Raw genomic sequence first — 18263 nt, forward strand, 5'->3', positions numbered from 1 at the left:
AAAGCTAACATCTTTTTGGGTCTTTTAGAATGTGTACTTATAATCGCACGGTATCTCAGTTGGTTCTTAGGTATAAATTATGGTCAATAACACAACATTGAGTCCTTACAGCTATAGTGAGAGACTGGGAATTACACCCAATGTGGTAGGTTTTCTGTGTTTAGATTCAATGCTAATGTCTTTTTGGGTCTTTGGTTCTGGGTGGTAAATTGTGGGTAAGGACCCAGGATCGAGCCCCACCTGTCTATACCCATATACCCAATGTGTTGGGCTCCTTGTGAGCACCAGGTTGTGGGCAAGAATGTGTATTTATAAGGAAGAAAGAAACGTCTGTTTTTAATGTGATTGGGAATCATTTATGAGAGGTGTAATTGTAGTCATAACACTGCAGTTGCTGATTCTGATTTTCTTGAAATTGTTGCAGAGATGAAGAGAGGTAGCTGCTAGTTTTGGTTCAGGTGTTTAGCTTTAGCTCACAGAAAGGAGGAGAGGAAGGAAGAATGGGTTGTAAGATAGTAACATACTTGGCAGTTGTGTTTTGTGGAGCTGTTGTTTCCTGCTTGACAAGAGCTGAGCCAACTGAAGATAAAAGAGCTCTTCTTGATTTCCTCGGAAACATACACCATTCGCCAAAGGTGAACTGGAAAGAGTGGACTTCAGTTTGCAGTGGCTGGGTTGGAGTGACTTGTAATCATGATAAATCTAGAGTTATAGCGGTGAGATTACCTGCAATGGGATTGCGTGGCTCGATCCCTGTAAACACTCTGAGCAGGTTATCGGGGCTTGAGATCTTGAGTCTAAGAGCCAATGCTTTCAGTGGTCCTTTCCCTTCGGATTTTGCAGAGCTTGGGAACTTGACAGCTCTGTATCTTCAGTCCAATGGCTTTCAGGGTTCTCTGCCAGCTGATTTTTCTGGGTGGAGGAATCTTTCAATCTTAAATCTGTCGAATAATGAGTTTAATGGCACTATACCTTCCTCGATTTCAAACTTGACTCATTTGACTGCTTTTAGTCTGGCTAATAACTCACTGTCTGGTGATATTCCTGATCTCATTCTCCCCAGCTTGCAGCTGTTAGATCTGTCTAGCAATAACCTCACTGGGATCGTGCCCCGGTCTCTTCAGAGATTCCCTGATTCAGCTTTTGCTGGTAATCGTCTTTCTCCCAATGTCGCTTCACCTCCGGCTCCAGTTGCCCTTTCTCCAAGTGTTTCGCCAAAGAAGAAAACCACACATCTTAGCCAACCTGCTGTGCTGGGAATTGTGATTGGAGGTTGTGCATTAGGGTTTATAGTAGTTGCTGTGCTGTTGATTCTTTGTTATTCACAGAAAGAACATGAGAATAGGGCCTCAGAAAGATCACTCAAAAACGACATGCCTGTTAAGAAGGCGGCTTCCAGCAGCCAGAGAGGAAACAGCAACCTTGTATTCTTTGAGGGCTGTAATCTTGCATTCGACCTCGAGGACCTGTTAAGAGCTTCTGCAGAGGTTCTAGGGAAGGGAACATTCGGGACTACATACAAGGCGGCTCTGGAGGATGCAACCACGGTTGTTGTGAAAAGATTGAAGGAAGTTTGCGTTGGGAGAAAAGAATTCGAGCTGCAGATGGAAGTTGCTGGGAGTATCAGGCATGAAAATGTGGCTCCTTTGAGGGCATACTATTACTCCAAGGATGAAAAGCTCATGGTCTATGATTACTACAACCATGGGAGTGTTTCTGCAATGCTGCATGGTATGTTTAGAGTTTAGTACTCATACTCTTAGTATTTTTCTGTCAAATTCAGTATGATTGGCAAGATCAAATTGTAATATATACCTCTGTAAACTGCAGCTAATACGGGCGAAAACCGGTTACCTCTAGACTGGGAAACGCGTGTCAGAATTGCTGTTGGTGCAGCGAGAGGAGTCGCCTGCATCCATGGAAAGAGTGGAGGAAAGCTTGTCCATGGGAACATAAAATCCTCAAACATATTCCTCAACTCGAAACAGTATGGTTGTGTGTCTGACCTTGGCCTGGCAACACTGATAACTCCAGCTGCTCCAACACTCACCCGAACTGCAGGATACCGCGCCCCAGAAATCACAGACACAAGGAAAGCAACTCAGGCATCCGATGTCTACAGCTTTGGCGTCCTGCTGCTCGAGCTTCTCACCGGGAAGTCACCTGTGCATACAGCAGGGAGCGACGAGGTTGTCCATCTGGTGAGATGGGTACACTCTGTCGTTCGCGAAGAGTGGACGGCTGAAGTGTTTGATGTAGAGCTTCTGAAGTACCCCAATATAGAGGAAGAGATGGTAGAGATGCTGCAGATAGGGATGAGCTGTGCAGCTAGAATGCCAGAGCAGAGACCAAAAATGGCAGATATAGTGAAGATGGTAGAGGGCATTAGAATGGTGAGTACTGGAAATCAAACATCCACAGGAGGTACAACACCAGCTTTAACACCTCCCATGCCTCAAACAGGACCTTCTTCATACAAACATTGATTTTAATGTTTTCTTAGGTTTTTTCCTTTACTTTAAGAACAAAAAAAGTCTCTATTGTTTGTATGCATGGCTGATAATACCCTATAAACATGTCTTCATGTTGGTTTAATCAACAATCCTAACCATTTCAATCATTGGGTTAATGCCCTTCCCTACATGAGTATATAGTTTCAAGTCTTTAAAGGCTCTTGTTTTTTTCCATATTCAGTAGTCACATTAAAATCATTTGAAGGGGGAACACTGCACAATTCACAAGATTTGGAAATGCCAAAACAATCCCAATAGTAAAATTTTGTTCATATTATCCAGAAAACTTCAGAAATGTTACAGAGAGGTTATAAGCCCTAGAGTACATGTTCCATGAAAGAATATATTCAATCTCCTCCACATCTTTTACTATCTATTTATATGGAGTACACAGGTATGCAACCAAAATTAGCCATTTGTAATTTAAAAAGAAAAAAAATCATTCTTTACGCCGAGTGTTCTGCACAATTCTTGTTTTAACACCACCTGGTCCAAGAAGAAGTTGAAAGCTTTATAATCATATAAACAATTGTGAACATGTAAGTGGTGTGATGTGACACTGTTGTATGATAGAATCATTACTAACCTTCAACTTCCTCAAATTTAACTTGTTTCACTAACTCGGCAGTCGCATTATACTCAAACCTGAGAAATCAGAAAGAATACAAAAATACTCATAAGAGAGGCATATTATTTAAAGGGGAAAAAGAAGAAGAAGAAGAAGGAGAGCTGTGACCCTAACATCACCATACTACAGCATTCATTACCTATTTGAGTGAAAGACATCAAGTTCATAGTTAGATACAGTCCTGGTAGTGTCCACTATGGACATTACAATTTCAGTTTTCCTAGTGCTTGCCATGAGTATATCATACTCGGTTGGGATAATAATTGCAAAGAAGTTATCACTTAGTTTGCTCAAGCAAAGCTTTTCAACAGCTGCCAGGGCAATCCGCCTCTTAAGAACGTCAGTTTCTGGGTCCACAATATAAATTGCAAAATCAGTGATAAGAAGGATGCGTCGTTTCATCTTCCCTGAACCCGTGAACTTCAAAACCTTATCGGCAAAGACAAGGTTCGTGTCTCCTGCAAAAGATGTCATATTCAGTACACACAAGTTTTCTCTATATGCACACACGAAACAAGGGGTGAAAATCACTATTCATTCATAACTTAGCAACTAAAATGCAATTGTCCCCAATTAAAATTTTAAATAAATAAATAAATAAACACCCTACTGAGAGAAGTTCCAGGAAGCAAGAAGTTCTTTGCAGACAATCTCTGTATTCTTAAGTTGCCAAATGCAGTTCAAAATTGGGAAAGCTCGCTGACAAGTAAAATAGGTACTCAATGTAATAAAACAAACCTACAAACTTAATAACAGTATCATTCACTTACATTATACACCAAGTAAAAAAGAAAGAACATTAAACTTCCATTATCACCCACTCTCACCCAAAAGAAAACTTCCATATCATCATCATCATCACATGTTCGTATAGACCCAATAATGTGAGCTTAAATTTTTAAACCTTTTTCTTCCAACAATGAATCTGTACTCCAATCTAGAAGGCACCACCTAGATCCTTAAAATTCATCACAACAATCCTCATTTGGTTTCCAAGTCATTGCTTTGCTTTCATAAGTAATATCGTTTACTTGTGAACACATCTATCACTCTTTCACACCACTTGTACACATCTATCATCTTAGGAGGGGAAAAGAGGAGCAAAAAATCTAACAAGAATATTTCAGAGATCTAAGTATTAAACACTCCCTTTTTATTGCCAAAAGAAATTCAGTGAGCAAAATAAAACTGATGAAGGAAGGTAACGACAGTAAAAATGCATGTTAATACCAAGGATTAGAACACCTGTATTCAAGTTATATAGACTTAATCAATCCTTTTCCCTGCAGCTAGAAATATATTTCAGTTTTCGCATAAACGATCAGATATCAAGCCATTAAGTATATTTAAATAGAATTGCAAATGTTCTTCCATTAATCAAATGATATCAAGCAATCTAATCCAAAATATCAATCAATTCAAAATACATTGTGCGATATAACTGAACAAAATACCTTGTTTTTCGAGAATTTTCTTGAGGTAATGACGAGAAGGCACGCCGACATGATCGCCGGGGCAATCAACGCCTCGGCTTCCTCCCTCCTCTTCGTTGTTCTCCGCCGCGGTTTCTTCGTCGTCACACCGGAGATCTTCGGCTTCATCCGGTTCTACGTGGACCGCCGGATTCGTTCGGTACCTCGACATTGCTGCGCGGAAACAAGCGGTGGCGTGAACGGCCGGGAAAGATGGGTTCGATGCCGGTTTAGCGTGAACGGCAATCAACTAACTGTTACCCTTTACCCGTCTGCGGTCCGCTACGCCACCTTTTTAAAAAATTAAACAATATAATTGCCAATTAAAATATTAAACACAAAATTATACTATTAACTAGAGTCTACCTTGCATTGTAAACCTTAATCCAAAAATATTGTTTAAATTGTGTATATGTAGTTGTCTAGTTGACACATTCTAAACCTACGGTATAATTTATGTACGTGTAGTTATCATATTATGTGTCAACAATTATTAAGTTATTTGTTTATATGTACAAAAACGGTTAACAGTAAGTATAAAATGTGTTAATTAAATGTGCATAATTTTTGTATCAAGATTCACAATGTAATATGAACCCCGGTCCATAGTATAACAATTGCCGTAAGTTGTTTACCATATAAATGTTTCGGACTATTTTCTAGTTGGCAAAAACTTGTGTGAGACCGTCTTACCGTGAGACGAGTCGGGTCAAGATGTAGATGTAACACTTATACGCACAAATGTCATACTTATATGCTCAAATGTAATACGTAGTACTAATCATGAATCAAAATTTTGTTACTTATAAGGGTAAATGTAATACTTTTAAGAGAAAATAAAATACTTTTACATTTCGATTTAAAAGTATTATATTTTTCTTCAAAAGTATTATATTTTCCCTTATAATTAAGAAAAACTTGTCAACATTACTTATTATGAAAAATGTAATACTTTTTCTCTTATAAGTAACAAAAATTGTATTCCTGATTAGTATTATATTTGAACATATAAGTATGACATTTGTACATATAAGTGCGACATTTGCATGGTACTTCGACCCGACCCGACCCGTATCATGAATAAGGATCCGTGAGGCGGTCTCACACAAGTGTGATCTTTTCTAGTTAAATTCAAATATATATTGTTATACGGATATTGATTTTGATATATCAAAATACCTGCAAAAAAACAAAAAAACAAAAAAAACAAAAAAACAAACAAGAGAGGCCCAAAAATACGCAATCGCGGAAGACATGCACCAAAGTTCTGCTCCCATCCCTTTGAATTATCTCCTTGCATTGGCTTTCCAAGCGCTCCATCTACACCCGAGGGGATAGGAGAGTTGAAATTCAAACTCGTAACTTTATGATTAAAAGTTTGTATCTTTAACCATCTTAATTTGGATTACCCTATCTCAATTTAAATCTACAAGTGGTTGGATTGGAAAAGTCATTCTTATTAAACAAAATAAAAATAAAAATCCTCGTGACTTGCAAGCATTGCAATAGATGTGCTTGCAAATTGACATTGTCTCAAACTCTCAACTGATATATAAGAGATTAATATTTTCAAAAAAAAGAATATATAAGAGATTATAAAATTGACTAGTCAACTAACACACAAGGGATATGCTGACCCATTCCTGACTAGCTATTGGTATTGGACCATAAAAAGCCCAATCAGTGTATTAAGTTGACCCATTCGTTGTCCCTAAAACCAAGTCAAATATTTAAAGGCAAGGTTGAATATTCTGTTGTTATGCTATGGACCCAAATCTATTCTCACAATTTTAAAATTTTGTTCATAATTTCATAATTTTAGAGCTCTACATTCACAATTACAAGACTCTATATTTACAATTTTAAAACTCTATGTTTACAATTTTAGAACTCTATATTAACAAGTTCATAATTTTATATTCAATAGTATTACACAGTTTTTGAATTTATATAACAAAATTGTGAATATAAAATTTAAAAATTATAAATATTGATATCTAAACTTGTGAATATAGTATTCTATAATTGTGAACATAAAATTTTAAAATTGTGAACATGCATAACATAATTTGCCTTGAATATTGACTGCTTAAACGAAAAGAAAATAAAATGAAGTTCCCACCAAAGCCCAAAGTCTAAAGAAAACCCAAAACGTACGGTGCCAGCCCACGTTACAATTGCGCATCCACTTACAGATTGACATGTAGGCTTTGTTTGATATAGTTTATCATTATGCTAACGACTCTCATACACTTTAAAAATTTTTTATCAACTTTAAAAATTTGATAATATTCAATTTAGACTTTTAATTTTTTAAAAAATATTTACTAGTATTGGATTCAGACTTTTCAAAACTCTTTAAAATATACTAGTATTCGATTCGAACTTTTATAAAGTTTTTAAAAGTCTACTGGTATTCAAAAAGCTATTAACTTTCATAAACCCTGTTAGAATAGAATTTCTGTAGACTTTTTTTCTCATTAATATAAATAGATGAAATTCGACCCTCCCACCCCACACTTTTTAACATCCTCTACCAGCTTTCTTCCTCCAACCACACACTTTTTAACATTCTCTACAAACTTTCTTCCTCTATCTAAACCAGACAAACTCTAGACAAACTCTTCATCAATTTCACGGGTACGTTTTAAACCTTTCATAAATATTATTATATTATTTATTGATGTTCATAGCAAAATTTTTTGCTGCGAACAGCAGCAAGAATTTCTTGTTATTATAATTGTTATTTTACGGTACCTTTCAAACCTTTCAAAAATTATTTTTTTGATGTTGGTTGCAGCAAAAAAAAATATTGCTGCGAACAACAACCCGTTCACAACATATTTGTGTTAAGTTGAATTTTTTGAGGTATTCTTATTTTTTAATATATTAATAGAAGTTATAGAATGTTTGTAAGAGTGTATTCAATTTAGAGTTTTAATGACTTTTGTAGACTTTTTAATAGGAAAAAGTTGGATAACAAGGTTAATAATGGGGAGAAGAATGTAATCAGGTCATTAAAAAAGAAGAAATTACTATGTTAACCCTTCTTTTTAACATCCTATAGACGAAATTACTAACAAATGACTAAATAGGTAAAATCATCAAAGTTGAAAACTAAATTAAACATAAAAAGTCACTTGGGACTAAATCTAATAAAATTATTATTGTCTATAGGTATTAACGTCAAATTATACCATGCACCACGGTGCACATAGCAATGTGCACCACGTACCTAAATGACTTCGTTTTGAGCATTGTAAACTAATCATCCGTTTTTTTGGAAATCACGTTTCCCGTTTCGCTCGGTTTTTGTATTTATGTTAATATTCTGTGTATTCCAGACAATCATTCTGTGTATTCTAGGTCGTTATGCGTATTCTAGGCAACCTTTATGTGTATTCATGTTAGTAACACATGTGATGTGTTTGTGCATTCGAATGTTTAGGAGGATGAGTTCTGTATATTTTGTGTCAATATTTTGTGTATTCATGTTATTAACACAGGTTGTGATGTGTTTGTGCATTCGAATGTTAGGAGGATGAGTTATGTGTGTTTGTGTCAATATTCTGTGTATTCTGGGCAACCATTCTGTGTATTATAGGCAAACGTTATGTGTATTCAATATAATGATTATGTGTATTATAGATAATGAATTCACTGGAGTCATTCGCGTCAACTAACATCTGTTTATTTTGTGTCAATATTCTGTGTATTCTGAGCAAACATTCTGTGTATTCTAGGCAAACGTTTTGTGTATTATAGATAATGATTATGTGTATTATAGATAATGAATTCTCTGGAGTCATTCGCGTCCGCGTCCACTAACACCAAAATGACGTCGTTTTACGTACATGGTGCACATTTCTATGTGCACCGTGGTGCAGGGTATAACGATTGGGTATTAACTCTTTTAAATTTTATACTATTTATTCCCTAATTTAAATTACCATTTTATTTTTACATTATTCATCTCCTTCCAGCCAAACATTCCATTGCATTCAAAATTAGGTAGGAATGAAATTGTAATCCCTTCCTATCAACTCAGGCTAAGGTTAGGAATTGTCAATAGGATCATGATTTTGTTTTTCTTTTATAGAAATTTTATAAAATTCTATTACGGTGGACCTAATCAATAAATACATTCCTCACGGGAGCTCTTATCTCTCCTGTTCTCTTACTGCATTTTCGTCTACTTTTTTTCCATTTTTCTTTTTCAATAAAAATCCCCCTTGCGCTACACAGATTACAGAGAAACCAAACGCCAGCCGGGGAGGATCGGGTTCCTGTTCCCTTGTTTTCCGAGGTGCGATTCCCTAATCTCTTCTCCAGTTTTGTCGTTTTTTGTTTCCTTAATTTCACGAATGACGTTTTTGTGCTTTGAAACAGACGAAGTTGAAACGCTTTGAGTTGGATCTAAGTGGGAATTGACAGGACTGGTTGGCATGGCTTCCAAGCGGATCTTGAAGGAGCTCAAGGATCTTCAGAAGGATCCTCCTACTTCCTGCAGCGCTGGTAAATTCTGAAACCTCCAATTAGTTATGCAAAAGGAATCGAAATATCGAATATAATCGTTATCGGTTGTCTATCGCCTCGCTCTTAGCCACTCCGTACATGAATATTTTTGTGGGATGCTTTTGTCGTTTCTGGAATCAGTTTTGATGCTAATATGCTATGCAATTGCAGTGGAATTGTGTGATGTTCATGTTTTGAGATTTGGATGCTTGTGATTTTGTGTCAGTGGTGCAGTTTTGATGTGATAGAGTTGAAGTAGAGAGTAAGGGATTAGGATTCAGGGTAAAGTTTGTAGCTTTTTTTGATGTTGCAACTTGCAAGCTGTAATGATGGATATCTGAGTGTATTGGATCAAGCTAAGCATATACTCATATACATTGTTTGTTTTGATTCAGTCTGTGTTTGATTATGTGTTACATGTTTCCTGCTTTGGATGGATTTTTGGAGAAAATTTTAGTTTTTGTGCCATAAAATTGAGATGAGTTTAAAATATGGAGTAAATTTGCTGCTTATGAAGGATTTTTGTTGGTTTGTTTTGCATTTTGACAATGCATTTATAGGTCCTGTTGCTGAGGACATGTTTCATTGGCAAGCTACAATCATGGGCCCTCCAGATAGTCCTTATACTGGTGGAGTTTTCTTGGTTACCATCCATTTTCCGCCAGATTACCCATTCAAGCCACCAAAGGTGTGCTTCCAACTTTTTATTATTCCTTTCTGATCCTTTCAATGCACAGATTCGATAAGGCTGTGGCAAAGTCTGTACTATGCATGAGGAGTTTATTTGACTTGCTTTAATTTGTGTATTTGGGGTATTTCACTGTTTCCTATGCCTTTAATCTCTAGAAACTCACCACCTTTTACATTCACCTTGATAAATTTGCAGGTGGCTTTCAAGACAAAGGTTTTCCACCCAAACATAAACAGCAATGGAAGCATATGCCTTGACATTTTGAAGGAGCAGTGGAGTCCTGCGCTAACAATTTCCAAGGTTCATTTCTTATTCCACCCACCTCTTGTATTAGGAGAATCTCTTGATGAATAGATCTATATCGCCACTGGTTCCATGCGGATCAAAACTTATTCGCTCTATATTTTTGTGTCTAGATTTCATTTGCTGAAAAAAAATTATTTGTTTTAAATTACAGGTGTTGCTTTCAATCTGCTCTCTGTTGACGGACCCAAATCCTGATGATCCCTTGGTACCAGAAATTGCACACATGTACAAGACTGATAGGAACAAATATGAGAGTACTGCAAGGAGCTGGACTCAGAAGTATGCTATGGGCTAAGCCTGCTTGGGTATGTGCAAGGGAAGGCATTGTGCTTTCAAGTATCTTGGTCTTTGCAATTTATATTTGAATTAGTTGATTATCTCGAGTTGTTAAATTGGAAATGGAGAAGTCCATGTCCTGAATGGGAGGGAGGAAAATCATGGAGTGTGCTGTTAAACATTTTTTCTTTATAATGTGATCTGTGAATGAAACTGCGGAATTACCTTCTCTCCCAATTAATTGCTTGTGTTATGTTCTGTGGCTCACAGTCTTGCTCTTTTCTTAAGCAAAATAGAAATCTTTTAGTGGGAATATTTAGGGAGCTTTATGGTCTTGTTTACAAGAAGTTTAGGCGTTTTACATTTAGAAATCCTGTCAGATTTCATAAAGCATTCCTACCTGCAATGTTTTGTCGAGCGGGAATTCAGCTGTTGAAATGGCCCCTCTACAGTTCTTTTGAAGAAACCTGTACAAATAGTTTATCGTAAACCTAGAAAACCTGCCATTCTGCCCATTTGCTTTTAGAATGGTTCTGCCTACCACAAAAATGACCCCTCTCTGTGTGGCTGAACTTATTTTTTGTTTTTCGCCACTCGATTCAGCTGCCTCCTGGAGCCTTGCAATCATTGAACTAACACATTCTTCTCCCCCAACATTCTGAGAATCCTTGTACCCAAACTGAACCAAACATCTGTACGCCCCCTTCACTCCTAGCTTCTGTACACTGAAACGTTCCTCAGGGGGCACGGTTTTGATAGGAACAGTCCTAACCGTGACAATCACCATGATTTCTTGAATAGAGCCCGTGTGCTGAATGTAGTGTCGTACAATGGGTGGAATCCCGTTGACAAGATCAGTAAAGAAGAAACAAGTTCCCGGTGTTCTATACATGTAACTGACTGATAACATTTCATCTAACTCTGTTAGGGCCATCTTCCTTTCAGCTTCATACTCTTTCTTCTTACTGCTCCCATAGGTCCAAGAGATCATGACTGCAAATAGGATAACAGAGATTGCAAATGGTACCCACCCCCCTTGTGGTATTTTACGTAGCAGGGAGGTCATAAAGAAGCCTTCAATCAGTATGTAGGGCAAGAAAAACCCTAGAATTAGAAGAATATTTGTGTTCCAGATGAGCAACATGACTAGGGCTGTCAAGAAAGTAGTTATAATCATTACCCATATCACAACCACACCTGTAGGTTTAAGTTAGCAGTTAGCAATGTAGACTGAAGGGAAAAAAAAGAGTGTTGAATCCTAACCACAGATCTAGTGAAAGTGTGAAACCCTCGGGTGCCATTTCTATACTTAGTACTTACCATAAGCATTTGCCAGTTCAACACCGCCCTTGAAGCCGATAACTAGACCAACACAGAGAACCATTAGGGTGTAGTTTATTTCTGGACAGTAGACCTGCCCTTCGTGCTTGGAAGAAGTGTGGACAATCTTCACCCTCGGGAAACACTCGAGAGACAGGGATTGTTTCACGATGGAAAAACAAGCCGATATCATAGATTGGCTTGCAACTATGGCAGCTAGGGTAGAGATTCCAAACATTGGCCAGTATACAGCCTTCGGGATAGAGCTGTAATAGGCGTTTGTGATCTTCTCCGGGTACCTGACTAAGTAAGCCGTTTCCCCAGCATAGGTGATAACGAGCGATGGGTAGACAACGAAACAAAAACCCAACTGCAGCATCATCAATTAGAACCCGTTAACAACCTTAGATATGTTTAGTATAGTATACTTAGTTTAGATTCATCTTCTTTACTTCTTACCTGAATTGCCCTTTTGTTGAAATGACCTAAGTCTGCAAACATGGCCTCTGCTCCTGTTATGCCCAGGAACACAGCGCCAAGAAGATCCCACGCGGTCTTGTGGTTTCTTATAAAGAATTTCACCATATAGTGAGGAGAGATGGCTCTGAGAATGGATGGATGGTACTTTATGATATTGTAGATGCCAATAGATGTATTAGTGGCAAACCACAATAGCATTATTGGGGAGAAGGCGAAGCTAACTTTATTGGTTCCGCAATGCTGGAAAGCAAAGAGGACGATTAGAAGAACCGCAGACATGAACACAACATGATCTGCAGAGAGGGAAAGACTAGGATCAACCACAGTAAAAAAAAACACTAAGCCAAGCTAGATAGATCCCTATGAGTTTTACTAGAAAAAAACTTACCTTGAGTTATCTTTGGGGAGACAGATTGAATTCCCTGAAGGGCTGAAATAACTAAAAGAAGAAGAAAGCTACATTATTTGCTTACTTGACCAAAAATTATAATATTCAAAGTTAGCAAACTCAAGTAGTTATCTATCTAGGAGGCCAAGATTGTTTGGCCGAAGTTGATCAGCTATGTGCACAGAAACCCTCAAAAGGCGGCGTCCTAGGAAGTTTTTTCCTTGGAAACTTACAAAAACTAATGCGAACACCTTCCTTTTCAAAAAATTTACAAAAACTAGATATAGTTTTTTAAGAATGTTTTCGTAATTAAAAAAAAAAAAGTTACAAGAATATTTTTCTTAAAAAGAAAGAAAAATAATGTTTTTAGCCCCTAAATTGTTTCACTTTTTGAAATTTGGTTCTTGTAAGTTAATTTAAACAAATTTAGCTCCTTAATTGTTCATAATGTAACACTTTTAGTTCATAATGTTATATAATTGTCAAACTTCATTAACATATGAGATTATTTTTATCAAATCAATATTCATTATTAAAAATGATGTTCACATGGAGAAAATGAAACTTTAAGAGTTAATTCCATTTTAGGTCATAGATTTATAGTTGGTAGTACACTTTTGATCACTTTCTATCAGAACAACATCATTTGGTCTTAGTATATATTATTGTTGCGTGACCATTTTTGGTCACTCGTTAACAAAATCGTTGAAATGCCGTTAAATACAAGAACATTTCGATTTTTTTTTAAAATACAAAGTAGTTTGATTCGCTATATTCTTTTTATGAAAAAAAATCATAATTGAAGACCGAAATACCCTTGTATTTAACTAAATTTAAACCGTTTTGTTAATAGAGGACCAAAATAGTCATACAACAATAATACTAGGACTAAAAGTAGATATTCTAAAAAAAAGGGACTAAAAGTGACATGCCATCTATAAATCTAGGACAAGAGACTGAATTTGTTTAAATCTGACCAGATTTTCAAAAGTGAACTAATTCAAGGGCCAAAAGTGTTGTTTTTCTCAATATAATTAACATTTATGCATATCTAAATAAAAATGAAATTTGTAACCATATAGAATTTGACAAGATATAGAGAGTGCAATAAGTGCATGATGTGATGTTTTACCACAAGTGGCCGGCGTGAGAGTTCCATCACCAATCACCATGCAAGTCCCCAGCAGCACAATAAAAGTAAGAAAATTCTGAGCTCCCGGGCTGTTCTCAATAAACTTCTTAGCCTTAGCCCTCAGCTGCCCTCCTGATCCGCCATAATACACTGGGCCGTCGTCTGGTTCGCCCTTCATGCAGCTCTGTATGGCGAGCTTGCTCCGAATGTTTATGTGCTGACAGAGCTGCGAATACAGGGCGAAAGTGCCGCCCTCGCCATGATCGTCTGCATGGATAACGATGAAGGTGTATTTAATCAAGACTAGTATGGTTAGGGCCCAGAAGATGAGGCTTAGTGTGCCTATCAGATCGTCTTCGCTGAGATTGGTGAGTTGGGTGGCTGAGAAAACGTTCACCGGGGAGGTGCCGAGGTCGCCGTACACGACTCCGAGGGATTGGTAGGCCAGGAGTAGCGTCTCCATGGGTGGATAGGAATAGGATATTCCTGCCTGCAAGTTGTCAAACAAAGGTTGGGGAAATTTCCAAGTTCTTAAACTACATACACTTCCTACGTTCAAAACAAGATAGGTTAAGGTTGTCCCCATGGGCAGCTTAACTGGTCACCGGGGTGAAGTTTGGGAACAAAAGACCAGGATTGAGTCTTACTAGCGTCAATGTGGGGCAACCTCAATAAACAAAGATTTAGCCTTTGTGTTCAGTTGAATTAGCTAATATGATTTATATCCTTCCAAATGCTTTGTCAGGTCGAGACGTGTGAGTTCTTAGGGTTGAGAATTTAACCTTTTGGAAGCCAAGAAAGATAAGTTAAGGCTGGCATGTGGATCCTTAGAATTGGGGATTTAATCTTTTGGGAACAAAGAAAGATAATTTAAGGTTGTCCAGGACACTGATCACAAGCACTGGTCAAGCAATCAGTTTAGTAACTATAATGTTCCAAATTTGACTCTCGGTTAGAACTGTTGTTTATACGCTGGAAACAGACTAGTCCCATAATAGGGCAAAGATTTCCTAGGAAAATGTTCTTATAAGTCCTTTTCCTTGGAAATGTTCTACATATGTACATGTCCTTTTCCTTGATCTTAACTATCACTACTCTTTTTGTTGCTTATCCTTCTACACAAGGAAAAGAAAAGAAGCCAAGAAGGTACCTTGAGCTGATGATGAGACCTGTACGGTTGATAGAAACTAATCATAGTATCTCCGGTAGGGGTCGCCGCCGGAAAGACCAACTGACTGTCGGAGAAGCAACGCCGACCACTGAACCGGCGGCCATTCTCAGGGTCATTCTTATCAGACACAGGAGAAAAGGGTTTGGAGACTTCCATTCCGACCACCTTTTACATAAGAATGTTTAGACGGAGATGTATAACATAAGCCAAGAAGAAATGAGATTAAATAGCCAACAGAATAATACCACTTGTTGAGACTGTGATTTGGCATTTGGGGTACGAACAAAATCATTTGACACCAGCACTTAACTAATGTGACCCAACAGTTGATAGAAAAATCATATTAATCACCGCCAATCTATCCACCTCCAAAAACTCCATCGCTTTGACTCGAAAGGGTGATCCAGTAGATGAATCATAGTTCTCGTAAAAGATTACAAGTTTGATTCTTGTCGACACCTACCTTATCGATCAAACCCATCACGCAAAATCTTTCTAATATAGTTTACTTCTCTATCTTATGTGATTCGAGAACTATTACACAAAAGTAAAATTTTCTTAGGGTACAAATGATACCCGATAGTCTGATAACATGATTACCATCATATATATGCATACATCATACATGATTGTACATGGTATTGTTGACAATGATTTTAATATACTTAGTGAATCGTGTGTAAAAATGTAAAATACATAATTGTATCGGGCACATATAATAAATCAGCAAATTATGCTATGGACCCGGGTCTACCTTGAAAGGTGGACTCAAGTCCATGTTTACAATTTTAGAACTCTAAGTCCACAATTTTAGAACTTTATATTCACAATTTTAAATCTCAATATACAAAATTGTATTACTCAATATTTATAAATTTTGAACTCTATAGTCACAATTTTGTTATATAGATTCAAAAATTGTGTTATACTATTGAATATAAAGTTATAAAATTGTTAACATAGAGCTTTGAAATTGTGAATATATAGTTTTCTAATTGTGAAGATAGAGTTCAAAAATTATGAATATAGAATTAAAAAAATTGTGAACATTTGAGTTCAAAAACTGTAAACATAAAATTCTAAAATTGTTAACATAGAGTAGTAAGATTGTGAACATGAACCTGAGTCCACTTTGCAAGGTGGACCCAGGTCCATGACATAACAACCGCAATAAATCGATGCATTAGCATTTGTCATATAACACAAAATTAATTAATATATTTAAAATTTTGCCAATTCCTCTTTTATAAAGTAAAATAAAAGTTTCTCTGTTTCAATTTTTGTCAACAATAATTTTCCAGAAACTATCCAAATATCATCTTGCTGGTTAATGGAATATTCCCCTACTTTGAGGAAGCAAACCAAAACCACGATTAAAGAATTAATTTTAAACTTTCCCGTTTCATTTCAACTAATGGATGCATATCATATTCTTTGGGCCAGGCCCCCCATCCTCTTTCTGACAAATTATTCTGTAGACCCTCAAGGTGACCCGAGTTCAAAATACATAATTTACATACTGAATGTTTACAAGTTATATACTGATGAATGTTCACAATTCAAATTGTGAGTATCAGTATGTAAGTTGTCATTCAATATGTAAATAGACACAAATCCACCTTGTAAAGTAGACCCTGATTTATGGTATAGCTATTGCGTCTTTCTTCCATCGTCACCTGTTTGTTGAAGGCTTCAAGCATGGGGAATATATGCTAATGATCAAGTTTGTGGTGTTTGAGTGAATCCGTAGCAAATTTGCAGGCAGTGCGTGGCATTAAAGATAGGAATATATAATCTATGCTGTGTTGAGAAAACTAAAGCTATTTGGTGATGGTGGGTTTGAGTTGAGTGACTTGAATTGTCTCAAGAACTTGCCAATGCTTTTACCATGTCTTTCCTAATACTTTATGCCACACTATACTTGTCTCAAGAACTTGTCAATCAACTATAGGTGGGATGTCCCAAACTGAATCTGAATTAGGGTGTGATTGGTAGTCTGAAAAATGATTTTCATTTTCGGGAAATTATTTTTCAGGTTTTTGGTATTTGGCAATGCCTGAAAAATGTGGTCAATGAAAAACAACTTCCGTTGACAAAAAAAATGAGGCCATTTTCCTGGAAAATGACTTCAGACACGGACTTTTTTTCCAAAAGTCATTTTCCGGACTTGACTTCAACAATTTTCTGACATGTAGCTTCTGGTGGACTGGTTTCCGGCAGAAACTAGTCCTTCTACATATATATATAGGCATATATATATATAAGAAATTGAAGATTTAGCGAGAATGATTAATAAGAATTAAAGTTGAATTTAAAAATAAATAAGAGCCAAGTTTAGAATTTCATGAAAAAAAAAAATATGAATCTTAAAGCACGCAGCATAATCATGCCTCATGGGGTGAAATTATTGATTTTATAGTGGGAGATTATTTTCAAACTAAAAATTCAAGTAATTATTTTAAAATCAGTACACAGCAATAAATGAACTTAAACAGAAAAGGATGATGAATAACGTCGAGGCTTCACCTAAAATATCGGGGTTGTAACTTATAATATCGTTTTTTTTTCCACGTGTTAAAAAAGAAAACTTTAAATTCTCAAAAAAAAAAACTTTAATTTTGTGAATAATAATCAAATAAAAACGGTGAACGAACTTGTAATCAAGTGCATGTAATGACTTTTTTAAATGGGAGGTCATGAGATCAAGTTTCAGTGAATACGATATTGACTATTTGTGCTTCGTGGTTAAAAAACCAATCAATTCAAAAAAGTATTTATTTTGTAAATTAAACATGTTCTGATCTTAAAGAGACATTAAACACGTTGAAATCTAAATCTTGATCTATATTATATATAGTCTAATTAAAGCACATAAATTTTTGCATGCATCCTAATTCTCTTCTCAGTTCTCCCACCTATAATAGAGTGTTTTGTTTGTATGTAATTTTATAAAAGAATAAACTACATTGTTTGGTTGGAGAGAATTCCAATTCAACAGGCCGGGAGGTAGGGGCTGTGTTTGTGTGTGGGCATGAGCTATATGTATAGCTCTTTATTGGACATTGACTGGAAGGGGATGAAGTGGCTATTTTGTGTGTGAGCATGGGCTATATGTATAGCCCTTTCTTGGACAGTGAATGAAGGTAAGAAAACTGTGTATATTTCATGAATAGTCACATTTCAAAGTAGATAGTACTCACATACCATCAATTCAATATTTATGAACCTGGAGCGTGTGGTTGAGTAGAAGGGACTCATTCATCCTTAATCAACTTTAAATCTCTAGGCCAGCTGTTTTATCCAATACGAACTATGTTCGACGGTGGAGACCCTGGGTTACACAAAAAAAAAAATTCAATATTTATGGATCG

General features: G+C 36.5%; 4 protein-coding genes across 7 annotated transcripts; 2 read left to right on the top strand and 2 right to left on the bottom strand.

The window, feature by feature from the left end:
• Positions 1-464: 464 nt before the first annotated feature.
• LOC115998174 (probable inactive receptor kinase At4g23740) lies at positions 465-2620 on the top strand. The gene is made up of 2 exons (XM_031237666.1): positions 465-1731; positions 1831-2620. Exons 1-2 carry the CDS (start codon positions 501-503, stop codon positions 2484-2486), a joined length of 1887 nt encoding a protein of 628 aa, XP_031093526.1. The 5' UTR covers positions 465-500; the 3' UTR covers positions 2487-2620.
• Positions 2621-2768: 148 nt separating this feature from the next.
• Positions 2769-4870, bottom strand: LOC115998175 (myosin ID heavy chain-like). Its single transcript, XM_031237667.1, has 4 exons — positions 4596-4870; positions 3281-3599; positions 3100-3158; positions 2769-2999 (listed from the first exon to the last, which is right to left on the bottom strand). Exons 1-4 carry the CDS (start codon positions 4783-4785, stop codon positions 2953-2955), a joined length of 615 nt encoding a protein of 204 aa, XP_031093527.1. The 5' UTR covers positions 4786-4870; the 3' UTR covers positions 2769-2952.
• A 3895-nt stretch (positions 4871-8765) lies between these two features.
• LOC115999683 (SUMO-conjugating enzyme UBC9-like) lies at positions 8766-10659 on the top strand. 4 transcript variants are annotated; one of them, XM_031239548.1, is made up of 5 exons: positions 8766-8919; positions 9048-9128; positions 9689-9816; positions 10015-10119; positions 10277-10659. In XM_031239548.1, the coding sequence occupies exons 2-5, from the start codon at positions 9059-9061 to the stop codon at positions 10418-10420; spliced, it is 447 nt and encodes a 148-aa protein (XP_031095408.1). In that variant the 5' UTR covers positions 8766-8919; positions 9048-9058; the 3' UTR covers positions 10421-10659. The 4 variants fall into 4 exon arrangements, with proteins under 4 accessions (XP_031095408.1, XP_031095409.1, XP_031095406.1 ...); XM_031239549.1 differs by having other exon boundaries at positions 8769-8919; positions 9035-9128; XM_031239546.1 differs by having other exon boundaries at positions 8780-8919; positions 9003-9128.
• A 34-nt stretch (positions 10660-10693) lies between these two features.
• Positions 10694-15047, bottom strand: LOC115999682 (potassium transporter 26-like). Its single transcript, XM_031239545.1, has 6 exons — positions 14872-15047; positions 13722-14211; positions 12590-12640; positions 12181-12494; positions 11722-12091; positions 10694-11598 (listed from the first exon to the last, which is right to left on the bottom strand). Exons 1-6 carry the CDS (start codon positions 14914-14916, stop codon positions 10778-10780), a joined length of 2091 nt encoding a protein of 696 aa, XP_031095405.1. The 5' UTR covers positions 14917-15047; the 3' UTR covers positions 10694-10777.
• Between the last annotated feature and the right edge of the window lie 3216 nt (positions 15048-18263).

This window comes from Ipomoea triloba, chromosome 12 (genome assembly GCF_003576645.1).
Source record: "Ipomoea triloba cultivar NCNSP0323 chromosome 12, ASM357664v1".
Taxonomy (NCBI): Eukaryota; Viridiplantae; Streptophyta; class Magnoliopsida; order Solanales; family Convolvulaceae; genus Ipomoea; species Ipomoea triloba.